The following is a 20889-nucleotide window of genomic DNA, read 5'->3' as shown; positions in this document are numbered from 1 at the left end:
GTAACATACTGTCAACTTGTCCTATGCTGTCACATTATTGGATTATAGTCTTATAATTCTAATACATTTCACACAGTTATACAGTTTCAGGGTGGAATACTTTAGTCATTACTTTAAACATATAAATTCCTTTATCAGTATTGTATACTATATGAATCTAGTACATGTCTCTACTCACCTTTACCTCTGCAGTTTTTCAGGGAGTAGCCTGAGGTTGCATGTTGGAGGTGCTGAATTGTAATTGTTGAGTTCATTAGATCACCTAAGTTGAACAAGCCAACTAAACGTTGGTTAAAAGTGGATCGATGCGACACTACACTTCGAGGGGTCACTCAGACTACCTCGCCTCTCACATTGAGAGTCATGCTGAAAATACACTTCCAGGACGTATCGCTCGCTCACCGTGTGTATGTTACCAGCCTCGAATCTGTACACCTGCTACTTGTAGCAGACTTGATGGATCGGTTACTCCCACTGATGGATTGGAAAACTAACCAGGTATGGTCACAGGCCACAGTGCCTTCTCCACTGACCACACTGTCTTCCCCTAACACTAGCTGCAACGCAGTCATTCACGAGGGGTATCTGTCGAAAGCACCCCTTGGGAAAAAGACATTTAGAAACCTCTTGGTGCAGAATCCGATCCAAGAGGATATTACGATATCTCGACACATGCCATCAGCAAACCTGATGACCATTCTTTTCATGACTTCGAGCCAGCTGTCTCTGTGAATGAGCAACTTCCCTCCTCCTTGCAGTCGTGCAATACGGTAGTTGAGATGAACTTCTCCTGCTCTTTGGACACTTCCGCAAGCACTTACGCAAGCCGTCTCAGCAAGAAAAACATCGATGCGCCGAGTATACTCTGCTTCCGATGATACACCTTCCGCTTTGTGGGGGACTGTCAACCCTTACAATGACACTAATGGCGTCAGTCCAGCAACTGACCTGGTGACTCCCACTGGTGAAACACTTTGCGATATCACAGACCGATATCCTCGTCTCAACTCGCAGGTACTGAAGAGGTTGCCATATGTGGACGTGGTGGTGACTGACAGGCCTCGACAGCCACTGAGCGTTTTGAAGCACAAACACCAGGAGATTTGGTTGAAAGGTTACAGCCATTCTCATAACAACGTGGCCGCTGACAACTTGTACACAGGGTCCGACCTTTTCGCTTGCGCCTCGGATACCAACACCACTCGCTGGGTGGTTGGTCCCAAGACACAAAGGGGGGAATAGTAGCCCAGACCCATGATGAGCCTCATCGAAGCCGGTGGGGAGGTCGAGACTACGGGTAGCACCGTACGAGGCCGCCAGAGCATGAAACAAATCTAGTTGTAAACTCCCCTATGAGAACAGTGAGGAGCAGACAGGCCCCTAGACAGGGATTATCTTACAACATATCTAAGATACGACTGAGGAGTACCACACTGGTCGTAGAAAAAGTCCAGTGGACTTCCGCCTCAAACAATTGGGGGGTTGCGCATTATGTTCAGAAAACCAAAGCCTTGTTCCGTTCGACAAATTCCAAAAAGTATCCGTAATGGTCGTAGAAACATGTCAAATGTTTTTTATAATCAATCCTCAGGTTGTTTTTAACAAACATAATCGATAATATTTCAACCGGACCATAACCTATTCATTAAGAGAGAAAAGGAAAATGGGGAGCTCCTCTCTCGCGCGCAGGAACTATTCAGAGGACTACTTTTGAAAATTCTCGCTCATTTTTCAAAATAAAAGCCTGAAACTATGTCTAAAGCCTGGTCACAGCCTGAGGAAGCCATTGGAAAAGGAAGATGGTTGATACCCCTTTAAATGGAAGATAGACGGTCCAGGAAACACAGATTTTTATTTTTTAATTATCACTTCCGGGTTAGATTTTCTCATGTTTTCGCCTGCAGAATAAGTATTGTTATACTCACAGACAATATTTTGACAGTTTTGGAAACTTTGGAGTGTTTTCTATCCTAATCTGTAAATTATATGCATATTCTACGATCTGGGCCAGAGAAAATGTCAGTTTACCTTGGGAACGTTATTTTAAGAAAATAAAAAATTCTGACCCCTAGCGCTAAGAGGTTCCATCGTGAGGATAGCTCCTCCGTGGATAACATAGCTATGAAATACCTATCGTCACTACAATAGTGGAAGACACAGTGACTTATAGTAAAACCACTACAGACTCCCTCGACACCAATTCTGACTGACCTCCAGGCATTGACCTGAAAATTACGTGATTACGTCAGATTCATTCTGAACAAGTATCTGCCAGGATACTTGGTTTTGTTCCCTTAACATGCACGCTTGTGTAAGCATAGACGCACATGCACAACGGAACATCCAATTAGAATTTATGCTTGTAAATCGCCGCAACGGTGATCACCAACCAGGACATCCCCTGGCCATTCCTGTGGTACTTTGCAGCTTCCAGGAAACCTACCAAGGTAAATCACTAGAGGGGGACTGCAACGATGAACTACAAACAGGACATCACGTGGTCATTATTTATATGTTGATTTGTAACTTGCAGGATAATCACAAGATCCAAACCACCAGGGGGGATTGTCAAGACATGGCCCTTTCTGGGTATAGAGCGGGGTATCCCCCCCTCTCTCCTCTCGTACACCCAGGTTCTGTTATCTCAGGTCGTAAATTCCTGGAGGAGACTCTCTCCTCCTGGCCACGCAGTATAGAGAGAGAGAGAGTTTTACAGTAGAACAAAGGAACTTCTTCTACATCACAGAACTTAAGAACTGAACAATATCCATGTTTTGGAGAATGTGTAAACGGTCGGTGGAGAAGCCAGCTACGATCCGGTCCGGTTTGTTTCATGTTTGTGACCTCATGAAAGACAATACAGCCACATTGCCATAACTCTTTTAATACAGGAGCCTCCGTTATGAGGTTTACATATTGTATAAAATGAATGAGTAAAGATGAAACTATTCGTGAAATGATGTAATGATGATAATTTGAGAGAATTGTGTTCCCTTTAAAGTTGAACTAAGTCATGATCTGGCTCATGGGACAGCCCTTACCTACTGTTCTGAATAAAAACCCCACCTGAAGAAATCTTCCACAGACCATACATACCTCGATCACCGAGGGGGCAAAGGTTGGAGTAGAGACCACAAAAACCTCAGTGTAAGCTAAGGTTGTAATGGTTGTTGAATTCCTAACCATACCACATCGAGCATTGGCTACACGGGTGGAAATGGTTCAACTCTGAGACTATCGATCCCGACAGAATAAGAGCAAATCTTCTTCGATATACTTCTCCTTAATGCAACCGCTGTGTCAGATTTCAAAAAAGCTTTACGGAAAAAGCAAACCATGCAATAATCTGAGTACGGCGCTCAGAGACTAAAACAAGCCAAACACATACCCGCCATGTTGCGGAGTCAACAGAAGTCAGAAATAGCATTATAAATATTCACTTACCTTTGATGATCTTCATCAGAATGCACTCCCAGGAATCCCAGTTCCACAATAAATGTTTGATTTGTTCGATAACGTTTATACTTTATGTCCAAATACCTCCTTTTTGTTTGCGCGTTTAGCCCAGCAATCCAAATGCTCAATGCGCGATCTCTTAGTTCAGACGAAAAGTCAAAAAAGTCATATTACAGTACGTAGAAACGTGTCAAACGAAGTACAGAATAAATCTTTAGGATGTTTTAATCATAAATCTTCAATAATGTTCCAACCGGAGAATTCCTTTCTCTTCAGAAATGCAATGGAACTCAAGCTAACTCTCACATGAACGCGCGTGGTCAGCTCATGCCACTCTGCCAGACCACTGACTCAATCCCCTCTCATTCCCCCCTCCTTTACAGTAGAAGCATCAAACAATGTTCTAAAGACTGTTGACATCTAGTGGAAGCCTTGGGAAGTGCAATTTGACCCCATAGACACTGTAGGCAAAGAGTTGAAAAACTACAACCTCAGATTTCCCACTTCCTGGTTGGATTTTTCTCAGGTTTTTGCCTGCCATATGAGTTCTGTTATACTCACAGACATCATTCAAACAGTTTTAGAAACTTCAGAGTGTTTTCTATCCAAATCTACTAATATGCACATATTCGCAACTGGGACTGAGTATCAGGCAGTTTACTCTGGGCCGGCTTTTCATCCAAACGTGAAAATGCTGCCCCCTATCCCAAACAAGTTTTAAGGACCTAGGGCTGATCACTGATTTATGAGTTCAATTTCACCCAAGCTGGCTAGGGATCATACATTAGTACACTGCTCAATATTCAAAGTAAAATAATATATTTTGACGGCAGAATTCCTTCTTTTATAAATCATCTTAGGGATCCCTTAAAACTTGACCTATATAGACTAGAAATAAACACTACTGTATGTAATTGATCAAGTGATGAGTGATATCATAAAATGATTGCTGGTATGTTGTTGCAGTACTATATGTCAATACATATTCACTTTACGTATGCAGCAACAAAACAGATTTTCTGATTTATTTTGTTCTTGATTAATATCCCATTATGAGAGCTACTGTGATCCAAACTAGACATATTTACTAGATAACAAAGAATGCTTTTGACACCAAAATATCAGTCATGATGTAAGATGTTATACAGTAAGAAAGTGCTTGTGATGTATATATGTAATATATTAGTTCAATTAAATTAAAACATACTGTACTTTTTTGTCTCCTCCTTTGAGAAGCAGACAATTGGAGAAGTACTGTAGCTGAAGTGTTGATAAAGAGGATCGGATCTCCTCCTCTTTTGAACACACCCTTCTGTCAGTCAATCTTATCAAGCTCTGTTGTCTTGCTGAAAGATCATTTTAAATAGACTGGATGCACCAAGAGTGTGTTTATGTCCCTATATGGTAAATCAAACAACCTGAAAGGGAGACTCCACTTATCCACATTGAGGAAATGATATGAAACAAATATGTTGTATGATAGTATGTAATAATAATTTCATATATTGTTCGTTAAATTAAAAAATCTTAAACATCTAAGCTGTTCTAAGCTGACATATGGAATTGTTTTAAGAAGTTCATACAATGGATCATTTAGACACTTGTGGGGGTTGTAGAGCAAAACGGATAACACTGACGTGTTTGTGAGAGTCTCCCCTTTCTACATATTATACTAAACAAAAAAATTTACGCAACATATTAAGTGGTGGTACCATGTTTCATGAGCTGAAATAATAGATCGCAGAAATGTTCCATACACACAAAACATATTTCTCTCAGATTTTGAACACGACTTTGTTTACATCCCTGTTAGTGAGAACTTCTCCTTTGCCAAGATAATCCATTTATCTGACACGTGTGGCATATCAAGAAGCTGATTAAACAGGATGATCATTATACAGGTGTACCTTGTACTGGACACAATAAAACTGCCCTCTAAAATGTGCAGTTTTGTCACTCAACACAATCAGGGAGCGTGGAATTGGCATACTGACTGCAGGAATGTCCACCAGAACCAGAACATTAGCCACCTACAACAAGCGGTTTGCCCCATGGTGGCATTGGGGTATGGTATGGGCAGGCATAAGCTATGGACACCAAACACAATTTGATGACAATTTGAATGCACAGAGATTCCGTGACGAGATCCTGTGGCCCATTGTCATGCCATTCCTCCATCGGCATGTTTAAGCATGATAATGCACGGCTCCATGTTGCATTGTCCCCCTTCTGTACACAATTCCTGGAAGCTAAAAATATCCCAGTTCTTCCATGGCCTGCATACTCACCAGACATGTCAGCCATTGAGCATGTTTTGAATGCTCTGGATTGATGTAAACGACAACGTGTTCCAATTCCCGCCAATATCCAGCAACTACATGCAGCCATTGAAGAAGAATAGAGATGACATTCCACAGGACACAATCAACAGCCTGATCAACTCTATGTGAAGGAGATGTGTCGCGCTGCATGAGAAATATGGTGGTCACACCAGATACTGACTGGTTTTCTGATCCACGCCTCTACCTTTTCTTTTAACACAATTGGGGATTAGTCTGCCATAGCTCTGCAGGTACCACATAGAAAACAGGACTTTACTTATGATCACTGGAAGGTCTATGATACTCATATATTCAAACAGCAGGTTTCTAGCCAAAAGGCATACACAGGGCTTGTAATTATACTGCAGTATGCTACAGTATGCAGTATGCTCTTATTGTAGCATGTACAGGCTACTGCTGTCTAATTTTGAAACATCTTGATCAACTGACCTCTGATCTTGAACTCCCTCTAGTTTATATTCAAAATGCTGGTAAATATTTTTCAGACTGAAAATAACTACTCTGATTGATTGTTCTGGCTGGGGGTGCCATGCTTCCCCTCGGCCTGGATGCTCTGAACACTGAGGTGTGAGTTCTGAATGTAATGTAATATTGTTCCATATGTATGTCCATGGCCTTAAAAGGCAAATGACAATGGCTATACATGCTTGACAATTTATTCAACAGAGTCACCAAAGGAAACCGAGCCAAGAGGGCCCACAAATTGTACACCTCTCCCAGAAGACAGATTTAGGGTTAATACCATTATAGGGGGAGAACTGACATGAACATTTTAAACTGAGATTTACTATAATTTCCCCGAGTGCAAAGTCTTGATTTACCAATCAAACGAGGAGCAGGACATATCAGGTTGTCTACACTGAGTGTACAAAACATTAGAAACAACTTCCTAATATTGAGTTCCAACCCCCATTTTGTCCTCAGATCAGCCTCAATTCGTTGTGCCATGGACTCTAGATGGTGTCGAAAGCAGGGGATGCTGGCCCATGTCGACTTCAATGCTTTCCACAGTTGTGCCAAGTTGGCTGGATGTACTCTGGGTGGTGGACCATTCTTGATACACACGAGAAACTGTTGAGCGTGAAAAACCCAACAGCGTTACAGTTCATGACACAAAACGGCACGCCTGGCACCTACTACCATACCCTGTTCAAAGACACTTAAATGTTTTGCGTTGCGTATTCACCCTCTGAATGGCACACACATACAATCCATGTCTCAAGTCTTACAAATCTTCTGTAACCTGACGTCTCTCCTTCACTGATTGAAGTGGATTTAACAAGTGAGATGTCATGAAAAGAGCAGGTGTTCCTAATGTTTTGTACACTCGGTGTATATTACCATGATGATTTGAACTCTAGTCTTGGTCATATGTCATCCAAAGAATAACAAATTGTAATTTGATGATTCCAAGCATAAGTTGTTATCGTTATGTAAAGTATTTAGTAAACGTTGATCTTAGGACATTTTGATCCTACATGATCTTAACAAAGTGCAATGTCATTCTGGATGCACAAAAGCCCATAGTTCCTGATGGCTTATTTAGTTGGAGTTTAGTGTCACAAGTAGTTAGGATGAGGTTTACCTACCCTGTCTTTTTGTCGATTTGTATAAACGCTAAATAACTACATGATAAATGAAATGTAGGATGTCACATCTTTTGAACCTTCACTAACTGATCTGTGGTGGTTGGTTAGTCAAGTTGATTAATGTATAACAGCAATCAACTACATGAATAAGGGCAAGAACCCCACACCCCACCCCTGCTATCCATGAGCCTGTGTTTATGACTGTAACAGCTGACACAGTCAACACATCATGAGACAAGGGAGAATTCAAATTATATACAAATGTTGATTACTATAGGTATAACATGGATACTGTCATACTGTCACACGCACAAGAGTCTGTCTGTCTCCATCTTTACAGTTCTCTGAACGATGCCACCTGGAAATGCATCATTCTACATTGTTGTGACTACTGCCTCCATCACACCATTCTTGCTGCCGGGTGAAAATAATAGTAATACTGTTGTCACTAATCATACTGTCACGTTCGTTGATGAAAGAATTAGACCAAGGTGCAGCATGGTAAGCGTACATCTTTCTTTTATTTGATGACACCGAAAAAACAACAAAATACAAAAAACGAACGTAACGCTACATGCAGTGCATAAAGCAACTACACACAAACAAGATCCCACAAACTAAAGGTGGAAAAAAGGCTGCCTAAGTATGATCCCCAATCAGAGACAACGATAGACTCCTCTGATTGGGAACCATACCTGGCCAACAAAGAAATAGAAAAACTAGAATGCCCACCCAAATCACACCCTGACCTAACCAAATAAGGTCAGGGCGTGACACATACATATTTTATTTTAGAATGTCGATAGTTACATCCATAAGTAACATTAATATGAAGAATCTTACCCTCTAAAGTCCTCACTGAAAGTTGTCACCACACATGTTTTATATGCAAACTTGAAATTCCTCTTCTCTTCACTAATCAAATGGTCCTTATGTACAACAAGCTATTTTATCACAATACATCCAAACACCAACAAAAAATATAGATTCAAATTTTATGTTGCATTAGAAAAACATTGGCAATATTAATCTAACCTAATTCTTTCATATTTTATAATAGAAAGCTAAATTTCAAAACGGGAATAACGAAAACAAAAAAATTATTTAATCATCTTATTTCATATATTATTTGTAATGGACTATTTTAGGTTTCTTGGACCTTCCATCCCTCTCCTGCCACATCAGTATAGCTGCTCCTCTTCATCCAGACCCACACTAACCTAATGTAATACCCTTGTTAAAACCAAGTATAGAGTTTATTTGGTATAATTAATTGGTATCAGATTTAAAAGGTGATTTAATTGCTCCTGAATTGTAATGTCCTTAATGCATTTGATTTTGAAGAAATATTTATTTAATGTACAAGTGAATAGGTTGGTTTACTTTTAAGTTTAAGTTTTGAACAATGAGGTAGCTTGTTAAGTTTTGGCCAATGGGAGAGTTGATCTGGTTAACAGGAGGTCTGGGGAAAAAAGAGAGGGGTTGGAAAGAAAGAAAGATGGAGAGACATTATCAGTGTTGGTGAAGAAAAACGGTGAAAGAAGACGATAAAAATATAACAAAACCTATACCTACCGAGTTTTGAAGGGAAATACTGATTTGATTTTATAAGAGACTATTATTATTTTGTTGAGAAAGACTTAGTAGTGACTGAAGCTACCGTCTCAACGTGGAGGTATTTGACAGCCTCGAGGTTAGCCTAGCATCGTGCGAGACCTGGAGAGATTTGCTTGTGGAAGATTACCGAGTTCATGTTTCCATGGGATATCTGTTGCTGCTAAGGAGTACTGTCTGCATTGATAGCTGTGCTTGCTGTAGATCTTGTGAGGACAACTGCACGGGACTGCTATACTTCGCTGAGGAAATATCTAGGAGTAGTGAGTAACTACAACGGTGGGATGCTTCGGGACTTTATGTCTATCGTCATTTTTATTTTAGCTCAAACGCACGCCAACGGGTTTAAGCAACCTTGCAAGTAATTTGGGCATTTAAAAAAATATATATATTTTACCTTTATTTAACCAGGTAGGCTAGTTGAGAACACGTTCTCATTTACAACTGCGACCTGGCCAAGATAAAGCAAAGCAGTGTGACACAGACAACAACACAGAGTTACACATGGAATAACATGGAATAAACAATAAATAAGTCAATAACACAATAAACAAGTCATTGACACAGTATAAAACATAAAGTCTATATACAGTGTGTGCAAAAGGCATGAGGAGGTAGGCAATAAATAGGCCATAGTAGCGAAGAGTGATAAATGAGCAGATGATGATGTGTAAGTAGAGATACTAGTGTGCAAAAGAGCAGAAAAGTAAATAAAAACAGTATGGGAATGAGGTAGGTAGATTGGGTGGGCTATTTACAGATGGACTATGTACAGCTGCAGCGATCGGTTAGCTACTCAGATAGCTGATGTTTAAAATTGGTGAGGGAAATATAAGTCTCCAGCTTCAGTCACTGGCAGCAGAGAACTGGAAGGAAAGGCGGCCAAATGAGGTGTTGGCTTTGGGGATGATCAGTGAGATATACCTGCTGGAACGTGTGCTACGGGTGGGTGTTGTTATTGTGACCAGTGAACTGAGATAAGGCGGAGCTTTACCTAGCATAGACTTATAGATGACCTGGAGCCAGTGGGTCTGGCGACGAATATGTAGCGAGGGCCAGCCGACTAGAGCATACAGGTCGCAGTGGTGGGTGGTATAAGGTGATTTGGTAACAAAACGGATGGCGCTGGGATAGACTGCATCCAGTTTGCTGAGTAGAGTATTGGAACCTATTTTGTAGATGACATCGCTGAAGTCGAGGATCGATAGGATAGTCAGTTTTACTAGGGTAAGTTTGGCGGCGTGAGTGAAGGAGGCTTTGTTGCGAAATAGAAAGCCAATTCTAGATTTGATTTTGGATTGAAGATGTTTAATATGAGTCTGGAAGGAGAGTTTACAGTCTAGCTAGACACCTAGGTATTTATAGTTGTCAACATATTCTAGGTCAGAACCCGTCCAGGGTGTTGATGCTAGTCGGGCGGGCAGGTGCGGGCAGCGAATGGTTGAAAAGCATGCATTTAGTTTTACTAGTGTTTAAGAGCAGTTGGAGGCCACGGAAGGAGTGTTGTATGGCATTGAAGCTCATTTGGAGGTTAGTTAGCACAGTGTCCAAGGAAGGGCCAGAAGTATCGTCTGCGTAGAGGTGTATCAGAGAATCACCCGCAGCAAGAGCGACATCATTGATATATACAGAGAAAAGAGTCGGCCCGAGAATTGAACCCTGTGGTACTCCCATAGAGACTACCAGAGGTCCGGACAACAGGCCCTCCAATTTTGACACACTGAACTCTGTCTGCAAAGTAGTTGGTGAACCAGGCGAGGCAGTCATTAGAGAAACCAAGACTATTGAGTCTGCCGATAAGAATACGGTGATTGACAGAGTCGAAAGCCTTGGCCAGGTCGATGAAGACGGCTGCACAGTACTGTCTTTTATCGATGGCGGTTATGATATCGTTTAGTACCTTGAGTGTGGCTGAGGTGCACCCGTGACCGGCTCGGAAACCGGATTGCACACCGGAGAAGGTACGGTGGGATTCGAAATGGTCAGTGATCTGTTTATTAACTTGGCTTTCGAAATCTTTAGAGAGGCAGGGCAGGATAGATATAGGTCTATAGCAGTTTGGGGCTAGAGTGTCACCCCCTTTGAAGAGGGGGATGACCGCTGCAGCTTTCCAATTTTTAGGGATCTCGGACGATACGAAAGAAAGGTTGAACAGGCTGGTAATAGGGGTTGCAACAATGGCGGCGGATAGTTTTAGAAAGAGAGGGTCCAGATTGTCTAGCCCAGCTGATTTGTACGGGTCCAGGTTTTGCAGCTCTTTCAGAACATCTGCTATCTGGATTTGTGTGAAGGAAAAGCTGGGGAGGCTCAGGCATGTAGCTGCGGGGGCGGAGCTGTTGGCCGGGGTTGGAGTAGCCAGGAGGAAAGCATGGCCAACCGTAGAGAAATGCTTATTGAAATTTTAGATTATCATGGATTTATCGGTGGTGACCGTGTTACCTAGCCTCGGTGCAGTGGGCAGCTGGGAGGAGGTGCTCTTGTTCTCCATGGACTTTACAGTGTCCCAACACTTTTTGGAGTTAGCGGATGCTACAGGATGCAAATTTCTGCTTGTAAAAGCTAGCCTTTGCTTTCCTGACTGACTGCGTATATTGGTTCCTGACTTCCCTGAACAGTTGCATATCGCGGGGACTATTCGATGCTATTGCAGTCCGCCACAGGATGTTTTTGTGCTGGTCAAGGGCAGTCAGGTCTGGAGTGAACCAAGGGCTATATCTATTCTTAGTTCTGCATTTTTTTGAAAGGGTCATGCTTATCTAAGATGGTGAGGAAATTACTTTTAAAGAGCCTTCAGGCATCCTCGACTGACAGGATGAGGTCAATATCCTTCCAGGATACCCGGGCCAGGTCGATTAGAAAGGCGTGCTCGCAGAAGTGTTTTCGGAAGCGTTTGACAGTGATAAGGGGTGGTCGTTTGACCGCGGACCCATAGCGGATACAGGCAATGAGGCAGTGATCGCTGAGATCCTGATTGAAAACAGCAGAGGTGTATTTTGAGGGCAAGTTGGTCAGGATAATGTCTATGAGGGTGCCCATGTTTACGGATTTAGGGTTGTACCTGGTGGGTTCCTTGATGATTTGTGTGAGATTGAGGCCATCTAGCTTAGATTGTAGGGCTGCCGGGGTGTTAAGCATATCCCAGTTTAGGTCACCTAACAGAACGAACTCTGAAGCTAGATGGGGGGCGATCAATTCACATATGGTGTCCAGGGCACAGCTGGGAGCGGAGGGGGTCGATAACAGGCGGCAACGGAGAGACTTATTTCTGGAGAGATTAATTTTTAAAATTAGAAGTTCGAACTGTTTGGGTATAAACCTGGAAAGTATGACAGAACTTTGCAGGCTATCTATGCAGTCGATTGCAACTCCTCCCCCTTTGGCAGTTCTATCTTGACGGAAAATGTTGTAGTTGGGTATGGAAATCTCCGAATTTTTGGTGGCCTTCCTAAGCCAGGATTCAGACACGGCAAGGACATCAGGGTTGGCGGAGTGTGCTAAAGCAGTGAGTAAAACAAACTTAGGGAGGAGGCTTCTGATGTTAACATGCATGAAACCAATGCTTTTTCGATCACAGAAGTAAACAAATGAGGGTGCCTGTGGACACGCAGGGCCTGGGTTTACCTCCACATTACTCGAGGAACAGAGGAGGAGTAGGATAAGGTACAGCTAAAGGCTATCAAAACTGGTCGTCTAGAGCGCTGGGGACAAAGAATAAAAGGAGCAGATTTCTGGGCGTGGTAGAATAGATTCAGGGCATAATGTGTAGACAGGGGTATGGTGGGGTGCGGGTACAGTGGAGGTAAGCCCAGGCACTGAGTGATGATAAGAGAGGTTGCATCTCTGGACATGCTGGTTATAATGGGTGAGGTCACCGCATGTGTGGGAGGTGGGACAAAGGAGGTATCAGAGGTATGATGAGTGGAACTAGGGGCTCCATTGTAAACTAAAACAATGATAACTAACCTAAACAACAGTATACAAGGCATATTGACATTTGAGAGAGACATAAAGCGAGGTATAAAGCAATCACAGGTGTTGATTGGGAGAGCTAGCTAAGACAACAACGGGTAAGACAACAAAAGCTAATCAGCTAAAACAACAACAACAGGTAAAATGGCAATGACTGGGCAGAGAGGGTCGGTTAACTACACACAGAGCCTGAGTTCGCGGCTGGGGCCGACAGATAAACAAAAATAAACAGAATGGAGTACCGTGATTAATGGACAGTCCAGCAGGCATCAGCTATGTAGCCAAGTGATCATAGAGTCCAGGGGACAGCAATAAATGGAACAGGGAAGCCGCGGAGTAGTCGCTACTACGCTAGCACGCGGGTGACACGGCATTTAAAGTTAGCAGCCCGGGGCTAGTAGAAGCGTCTACTCCGACGTCCGATGTATTCTTTGGTGCAGCGAGGCGCCATGTCGACAGATCTGGCTATAAGGTCTAAAAAATAAAAAATAATAGCGGTTCTGTATCACATTGGATGAGGCATGTTACCAGAAGGTATAATTGAATTAAAATGCAAAAGATATTGAAAATAAAACTGAAATATATACAAAAAAAGGACGAAAAATACAAAAGTACACGAGAGGATGAACAAAACACGTCTGCACTGCTACGTCATCTTGGAATTGACATGGGTTGTGCATGACTCATTTGGGTTTATTATTTGTATTTATTTTTATGTGGTACATTGAAGATGTGATAATACAGATCTTGAACCTCATGTCTGTTGCATTGGAGTCATTAACTGTTTCAGTTTCATTTAATGCATAGGAAAGCATATCCTTATATAATAACTAAAATCTATAATCATTCTATCTGAAGTTAATACCCTAGTTTTCATCACCCTAGTGAGTTTACAATAGGGATTCTTATTGGAGATGTCCTTCTCACCTAATATCCAATGCTGTTCAGATATTCTAAGTAAGTTAATACCGTGAGAGTCAAATGGTGAGAGGGTTACACTAAGAAAACAAACACAACAGTACAAAGGAATAGAAACTTAACATCACATAGTATTACATTTAGGATGCTCCATTTAAATTGGTGTTTCTGGCTTTATCTAGTTTGGTCATATCTCATAGATCAGAAAGGAGTTTGCTAAGGACGGGAACTCCAGCCAAGGCCTACGCTGGAGAGAACTGCCGATCACGAGAAGAGTGAAATGAGTGAGGATGACATTGATTTCTGATGTGGGAGATGTAGGACTACTGTACCTGCTCCAACATCTGTTCCTTTACCACTGGGTCATTGAGGTCACCTCCTGTGTTAGATTTCAGAGACATCCTTACAATGGTCTGATTGATTCTCTTTTCTAGAAGGACATAGGAATGGTAACAGACACTCAAATGAGATTCAGTTTATTTACAATAAATATAACTTTTCTTTCAATGTCCTTTGAAGACTGTAAATCTGTGGAACTGTGTACGTAGTAGCAAGCCTCTGTATTCTATGTTACCCCGAATGGAACTATTATCTCATATTAGAAACCACATGAACACATATTTGCATTAATCCCTAGTGAGAGTGGGGAGTGAGAGGTGACATTTTACAGTGGATTAGGCTACATGAAACATTATTGTCCGGCATCTGACAGTGCTTGTTAAAGTGGGACCCTATTGGGTCTACCACCCCTTCACGTGTCTTACAGATATTAACCCCAATAAGATAGCAGTCTTGTTGACTGGTCCATCTAGTGGTAATGCAACAGCCTCTGACACACATATCTATGGTGTCAGCGTAGATTTGAATCTAGCATAGTGCCCTTTAGATTTTTTTTATTTTTTTTATTTATCTGTTATTTTACCAGGTAAGTTGAATGAGAACACGTTCTCATTTACAGCAACGACCTGGGTAATAGTTACAGGGGAGAGGAGGGGGATGAATAAGCCAATTGTAAACTGGGGATTATTAAGTGACCGTGATGGTTTGAGGGCCGGATTGGGAATTTAGCCAGGACACCAGGGTTAACACCCCTACTCTTACGATAAGTGCCATGGGATCTTTAATGATCTCAGAGAGTCAGGACACCTGTTTAACGTCCCATCCGAAAGACGGCAACCTACACAGGGCAGTGTCCCCAATCACTGCCCTGGGGTATTGGGATATATATATATATATATATTTAGATGCAAGCTCTGTCTATCTTTCCCTACTGTCAACCTCTCTTTCTGTTTATGCAAAATATATACGTAAAAGAGAAAAATATGATAGTCTCACTTCCAGCGCAAAGGAACAATCTCTTCAGAGAGCAGTCTCTATTGTCCAGGGAGGAGTGTACAATCTGTCCATGGCACTGTTCAGTCTGTCCACGGGTCAGATGGAGGCAGTTACTACCACCCAGTTGGGGCTGATTGTCTGTGCTCAATATTACAATATTATATTGTTTTACACTAAAGCATTAAGGATATAGTATATAAGCATAAACACACATATGGGTCAACCGCTCAGGTGTCACTGAAGGACTCATCCAAGGACTGCTGGCTGAAGAAGAGGTCAGGGGCTGTACCTGGGAAAAATAGATTTGAGCTTATGGTTTAGAGAGCAGTGTTGCATAAATACAGCCCATCAGTGCAATAGTGTGTCAACATTACACATGTCACAGACATCTCGCCCCCATGAAAAGTTGTTTTCTGAGATACCAGGTTCATTGTCGCTGACAGTTGAGATGGACTCCTTCAGTCCTGCTGAAAATATTGATCAAGTCGATTTAGACTAGACACCACTTAATACCTCTCAAATAATAAGGTTACATTATGACCATTTGAATTGCTTTTGATTCATCACTCAATGCACTTTCTATGAAGAATGAAATTCCACACTGATCAAATGCTAAATGGATGTTAATGCAGAAAGTACAAAATAACATTTACATTCTAACTAAATCCCGTTCTCAAACAGTACAGATCACACAGGAGTTATACTACATTTTCATTTTAATAATATTTTATTTACCTTTCTTTACTCTATTTTTAAACAGCTAAAGTATTACAGTAAATTACAGGTCAAATAACAATGCTTATGAGTTAGTATATGTAAGTAGAGTATCATCAAGCAAAATCACGTAATAGAGATTATAATAATAAGTTAAAGTAGTAATAATATTAATAATCGTAGTGTAATAATATAATGAATTGAAATGCAGGTTCCTTCCAGATCAGGTGGGTGGTAGTCTCTCTGGCAGATCAGTGTGGTGTCTGTCTGCAGACTGTCCATAATGACATGGAGAGCCCTCTAGTGGAGATCTGTTGAAACATCATACACAGGATTAGAGGACATCAATGTACAGTATTTTATATGACCAGGCCTTGCCATTATGTTTTGGCTCATTCTAAAGACTATTACTAGGGGGAGGGGGGTAAAACGGAGGGAGTTAAAGGGAGAAAAGAGCAATTCAGATAGTAGCCAGCTGTAGAGAGGGGGTGTCTGGGATGTATGTTGAGCCTCAATAGGGAGGTATAATCAGAGCATTGCATAACGTAATTCAATGCATAAAGCTGACATGAGAGTCGAGACAGTAAATCTCTATTCCACATTAAACCATGACACTTTTATGTAATATTTGTCTATCTGTAACGTTCTGAATGTTCCACCCCACTGAACAAGCCCCAAAATAGGAGCTCCAAAGTTGAGCAACGTACCTTGACAGATGAAGGGTAATTCCTGATGACAAGAAGCATCCAGCCACTTCAGTTCTCCGTTACCAACCCGGACCATCTTACCACAGTGGTAATTGATGGGGTTGAGGGGGAAGCAGCTGTGCCACTCTCTGTACTTCACCACCTTATCAACATCCCCACTGGTCCACAGCCAGGGGGCGCTCCACTCAAAGATGGACCGCTCCAGACCAATCCACACCCCCCCACATGGCAGCTCCACATTGTCCAGGAGCTGGGTCACGTCAGCCTGCACGGTCTGGTTGGTGATGTGAACCAGGTTGGAGCCACGACTTTTACAGATTTCCAGTGCATTGATCCAGCTCTTGGACTTGTTGAAGTACTGCAGGTAATCTGCATGGACAAAACACAAACACACATGAAGTTGCACACATGTTAATGCAAATTCATGAACACAAAACCACAAATACACTTACGGTATTATATACCATTAAAAGACCAACAATTGTCACTTGTATACCTTGGTACAGATAGGTACAGAATGTAGCTCCATGTCTGACACTCACCAGGATGGAGTGGAGAAGTTGTAATACTGGGTGAGGATGTGGGCTTCCTGTCTGGGGAGGTGGGACCTATTGAGGTCAGTTGTCCACTGGACGTTGATGTTGGTGGTGTTGTGGACTGTCCATTAGTAGTCGTAGTTGGTGAGGTGGAGTACTGTCCATTAGTAGTGGTAGGTGGTGAGGTGGAGTACTGTCCATTAGTAGTAGTAGGTGGTGAGGTGCTGGACTGTCCATTAGTAGTGGTAGTTGGTGAGGTGGTGGACTCTCCATTAGTAGTGGTAGGTGGTGAGGTGGTGGACTGTCCATTTGTAGTGGTAGGTGGTGAGGTGGTGGACTGTCCATTAGTAGTGGTAGGTGGTGAGGTGCTGGACTGTCCATTAGTAGTGGTAGGTGGTGAGGTGCTGGACTGTCCATTAGTAGTGGTAGGTGGTGAGGCGGTGGACTGTCCATTAGTAGAAGTAGGTGGTGAGGTGGTGGACTGTCCATTAGTAGTGGTAGGTGGTGAGGTGATGGACTGTCCATTAGTAGTGGTAGGTGGTGAGGTGCTGGATTGTCCATTTGTAGTGGTAGGTGGTGAGGTGGTGGACTGTCCATTTGTAGTGGTATTTGGTGAGGTGTTGGACTCTCCATTAGTAGTGGTATTTGGTGAGGTGTTGGACTCTCCATTAGTAGTGGTAGTAGGTGGTAAAGTGGTAGTTATTGTGGTGGACGTCTTGATTGAGGGAGGTCCAGTTGAAGTAGGGCCGGTGGTTTCAGGGGTAACAGGAGTGGTCAAATCCCCAGTGGTGTTAAGTGGACGTTCATCTGTCAGAATGAAGTAGAATACATATACATTTACAGTGGGGCAAAAAAGTATTTAGTCAGCCACCAATTGTGCAAGTTCTCCCACTTAAAAAGATGAGAGGCCTGTAATTTTCATCATAGGTACACTTCAACAATGACAGACAAAATGAGAAGAAAAAATCCAGAAAATCACATTGTAGGATTTTTAATACATTTATTTGCAAATTATGGTGGAAAATAAGTATTTGGTCACCTACAAACAAGCAAGATTTCTGACTCTCACAGACCTGTAACTTCTTCTTTAAGAGGCTCCTCTGTCCTCCACTCGTTACCTGTATTAATGGCACCTGTTTGAACTTGTTATCAGTATAAAAGACACCTGTCCATAACCTCAAACAGTCATACTCCAAACTCCACTATGGCCAAGACCAAAGAGCTGTCAAAGGACACCAGAAACAAAATTGTAGACCTGCAACCTGCAATGTAGACTGAATCTGCAATAGGTAAGCAGCTTGGTTTGAAGAAATCAACTGTGGGAGCAATTATTAGGAAATGGAAGACATACAAGACCACTGATAATCTCCCTCGATCTGGGGCTCCACGCAAGATCTCACCCCGTAGGGTCAAAATGATCACAAGAACGGTGAGCAAAAATCCCAGAACCACACGGGAGGACCTAGTGAATGACCTGCAGAGAGCTGAGACCAAAGTAACAAAGCCTACCATCAGTAACACACTACGCCGCCAGGGACTCAAATATTGCAGTGCCAGACGTGTCCCCCTGCTTAAGCCAGTACATGTCCAGGCCCGTCCAGTTTGCTAGAGAGCATTTGGATGATCCAGAAGAAGATTGGGAGAATGTCATATGGTCAGATGAAACCAAAATAGAACTTTTTGGTAAAAACTCAACTCGTCGTGTTTGGAGGACAAAGAATGCTGAGTTGCATCCAAAGAACACCATACCTACTGTGAAGCATGGGGGTGGAAACATCATGCTTTGGGGCTGTTTTTCTGCAAAGGGACCAGGACGACTGATCCGTGTAAAGGAAAGAATGAATGGGGCCATGTATTGTGACATTTTGAGTGAAAACCTCCTTCAGCAAGGGAATTGAAGATGAAACGTGGCTGGGTCTTTCAGCATGACAATGATCCCAAACACACCGCCCGGGCAACGAAGGAGTGGCTTCGTAAGAAGCATTTCAAGGTCCTGGAGTGGCCTAGCCAGTCTCCAGATCTCAACCCCATAGAAAATCTTTGGAGGGAGTTGAAAGTCCGTGTTGCCCAGCAACAGCCCCAAAACATCACTGCTCTAGAGGAGATCTGCATGGAGGAATTGGCCAAAATACCAGCAACAGTGTGTGAAAACCTTGTGAAGACTTACAGAAAATGTTTGACCTCTGTCATTGCCAACAAAGGGTATATAACAAAGTAGTGAGATAAACTTTTGTTATTGACCAAATACTTATTTTCCACCATAATTTGCAAATAAATTCATAAAAAATCCTACAATGTGATTTTCTGTATTTTTTCTTCTCATTTTGTCTGTCATAGTTGAAGTGCCCCACTGTAAGTACATTTGAAGTTTCCTGTCATTTTTATCATTGATACAAAAACAAAGTACCTCTAGTAAACTAGGATTTTCTTTTTGGAGATTATATACAATTTAGTCATATGACTGTTTGAAAAGTTTGAAAACACTCTTACAATGTTGAACTCACCTCCATAGCAAAGGAAGGCACTTTGATTAGAGCAATCTTTTGGAGTCCATTTTCTGTCTGAGTTCAGCTGTACACAGTTTCCATCTCCCATGTTATGTTCCCATTGCTGAAATGGTTCTCCGTTTGACCATTCCCATAGTTTCTTGCTTTTGTTGTGCTCAAGTCCAATCCAGGTGTCCTCTGGAGTCAGCTCAACAAAGGCTTCCTTTTCTTTCTGGTTACAAACACTTGCCAGATCTCTGCCTTTTACTGTACTGCAGTCTGTCAAAGCATCCTGCTGCGTCTTTGGCCCAGGCATCAGCTCATATACCTTCTCTGTTGTTCCATTACTATGACGGACTAACAGGAGGGAAGATGAAAAGTGACACATCAGATTTCATGAGGCAGTTAATGACTTCACACAATATGAAATAAACTTGGGAGTTACAGGTGATAACCTATTTAATAAAGTGCTTGAGATCTGATTAGATGAACAATACAGTATTAGGGTAGGTGTTGTTAAATCAATCAGTCCCATTTGTTAAATGACAAGTTGGATTTTCCATTGATAAAAAGAGACAGTGAGTGAGTCAGTCCTTACCTTGTTGACACATATACTGTCTTGGAGCTATGCACTCCACTGGTTCCCAATGAGATGAAATAGACAAGACACAGTCATGACCCCCAGTGTGGTCACCAAAACCTTTTTTCCAGTTAAAGAACATGAAGTCCTCTCCATCAGACCACTTCCACTTTTCAGTTGGACCAGACCTATGGAGCCCAATCCACACATCACCACTGAAATTACCCAAAGAGTATTGAATTGCCTTCCAATCCTCTTCTGTGTGTACGATGGACAGGTTTGTGTAGTGCTGTCTGCAGTACTCGTGTGCCTCGGTCCAGTTTTTCTTCTCAGGGACAAGGCTGTACTTCTTGGCTGAGTAGGTGACTGTTTAAAATACAGAGGAAAATGTTTATCAGACTGCTTGTTGTGTTGATTGGCAAACATGACCATCTTCAGCTTCCAGTATTTATTCTAAAATATAGGAAACACATACTGTTTGATAGCAGAGTAATACAGAGCATGTGACAGAGGCAAATTCATAAATTTGCAAACTCATTCAAACCTCCAACCAATTTGTTTTATGAATATGGACGTGTCCTGTGCATCAATGACTAAAAGTGAATACATAGTAGTGATAGTACTGTATAGTATTCTATAGACT

The 20889-nt window shown here is 42.0% G+C and overlaps 1 protein-coding gene across 1 annotated transcript; it reads right to left on the bottom strand.

Annotated features, from left to right (window-relative positions):
* Positions 1-15889: 15889 nt before the first annotated feature.
* On the bottom strand, positions 15890-19775 carry LOC129866046 (melanoma-associated antigen E1-like). The gene is made up of 4 exons (XM_055939177.1): positions 19685-19775; positions 17187-17987; positions 16645-17013; positions 15890-16248 (listed from the first exon to the last, which is right to left on the bottom strand). The coding sequence occupies exons 1-4, from the start codon at positions 19773-19775 to the stop codon at positions 16238-16240; spliced, it is 1272 nt and encodes a 423-aa protein (XP_055795152.1). The 3' UTR covers positions 15890-16237.
* Positions 19776-20889: the final 1114 nt, after the last annotated feature.

The sequence above is a fragment of the Salvelinus fontinalis genome, chromosome 11 (genome assembly GCF_029448725.1).
Source record: "Salvelinus fontinalis isolate EN_2023a chromosome 11, ASM2944872v1, whole genome shotgun sequence".
Classification (NCBI taxonomy): domain Eukaryota; kingdom Metazoa; phylum Chordata; class Actinopteri; order Salmoniformes; family Salmonidae; genus Salvelinus; species Salvelinus fontinalis.
This window is presented reverse-complemented; position numbering and strand designations above follow the sequence as displayed.